Source organism: Vollenhovia emeryi, unplaced genomic scaffold (genome assembly GCF_000949405.1).
Source record: "Vollenhovia emeryi isolate VEMERY1.0 unplaced genomic scaffold, V.emery_V1.0 DF952106.1, whole genome shotgun sequence".
Lineage (NCBI taxonomy): Eukaryota > Metazoa > Arthropoda > Insecta > Hymenoptera > Formicidae > Vollenhovia > Vollenhovia emeryi.
Genome location: NW_011954260.1, coordinates 1 through 1028, shown reverse-complemented (window position 1 = coordinate 1028; position 1028 = coordinate 1). Strand labels below are relative to the sequence as shown.

At 54.3% G+C, this 1028-nt stretch overlaps 1 protein-coding gene across 1 annotated transcript; it reads right to left on the bottom strand.

Moving 5' to 3' along the window:
- Nucleotides 1–155: 155 nt before the first annotated feature.
- On the bottom strand, nucleotides 156–778 carry LOC105568287. Its single transcript, XM_012024218.1, has 2 exons — nucleotides 297–778; nucleotides 156–261 (listed from the first exon to the last, which is right to left on the bottom strand). Exons 1-2 carry the CDS (start codon nucleotides 681–683, stop codon nucleotides 256–258), a joined length of 393 nt encoding a protein of 130 aa, XP_011879608.1. The 5' UTR covers nucleotides 684–778; the 3' UTR covers nucleotides 156–255.
- Nucleotides 779–1028: the final 250 nt, after the last annotated feature.

The window sequence follows — 1028 nt, the reverse complement described above, 5'->3', positions numbered from 1 at the left end:
AAAGAAATAATAGATACGTAAAAAATTATGTATATAAAGAAATATATATTTAATTTCTTGATTTTTAAATTTGATAATTTATTATGGAAATAACATTTTCCCTTTCAAAAATACAAATATGAAAAAATGCTATCATTATATACTTAATTATATTAAAAAGTTCTGAGCTTCTTTTATTCTATCATGATTATATTGTATCATAATTTTTCAATTCTTAAAAATATCAAAGATATCGTCAGGTTAAGTTAGGTTAGGTTAGGTTAACCTAATCCCCCTCGTGGTAGGCCACCTTGTCGTCCCCCTCGCGGTAGGCCACCTTGTCGTGGTGAGGGGGCTTGTAGGCGAGCGTCTGTCTGGAAGCCGCTGAGTGCCGTTTTAGGCATCGGCGGTTTCCGGGACGGGCGCTCGCCGACTAAGAGCCTACCCTTCCCCTGAAAAGGGGTCAGGGAGCCCGGCGACTCCGGTCTCGGCTGCTTCGACGAGAGTCGAGGTAGAACCGAGACCATTCGCCGGTAGGGGATGAGGTACCCCGACTTCAAACCTCCGGCTGCTGGGGCCGATAGGGGGGAGCTTGCTCCTCTCACCAGTACCGGGTCGTCTCCTCCCCGATCCCATTGCATGTCGGCGTTTCCGGCAGGGAAAGGGGGGAACCCGGACGAGGAGGCAGGAATCCCAGTTGCCATTGCACGCCGGTTTCCGGCAGGCGGCTGGGATTCGGGGGGAGGCCACCGTCATCCATTGCACGCCGGGGTTCCGGCAAGAGGCGGTGGCAAGGGGAGCGAGCTCCTCCGTCAGCGGGCATGTCGTGGACTTTCTCGTTGGCGGGGGAGAGCCGGACCCCGGAGGCAACAGGACGTGGTCCTGGCCGAAGGGTGGGCCGGAAGTCGTGGCCTCCCCGCGGTTGACTCGGACGTGGTCCGTTTCTTTCGGGGGGAGAGGCCGGACCTCCGCGGTAAACTGGTACCCAGGATCCGCGGAGTGGGCCGGAAGATAGACGGGGATCGGGGCCGCTCGGACGTTTCCGAGGC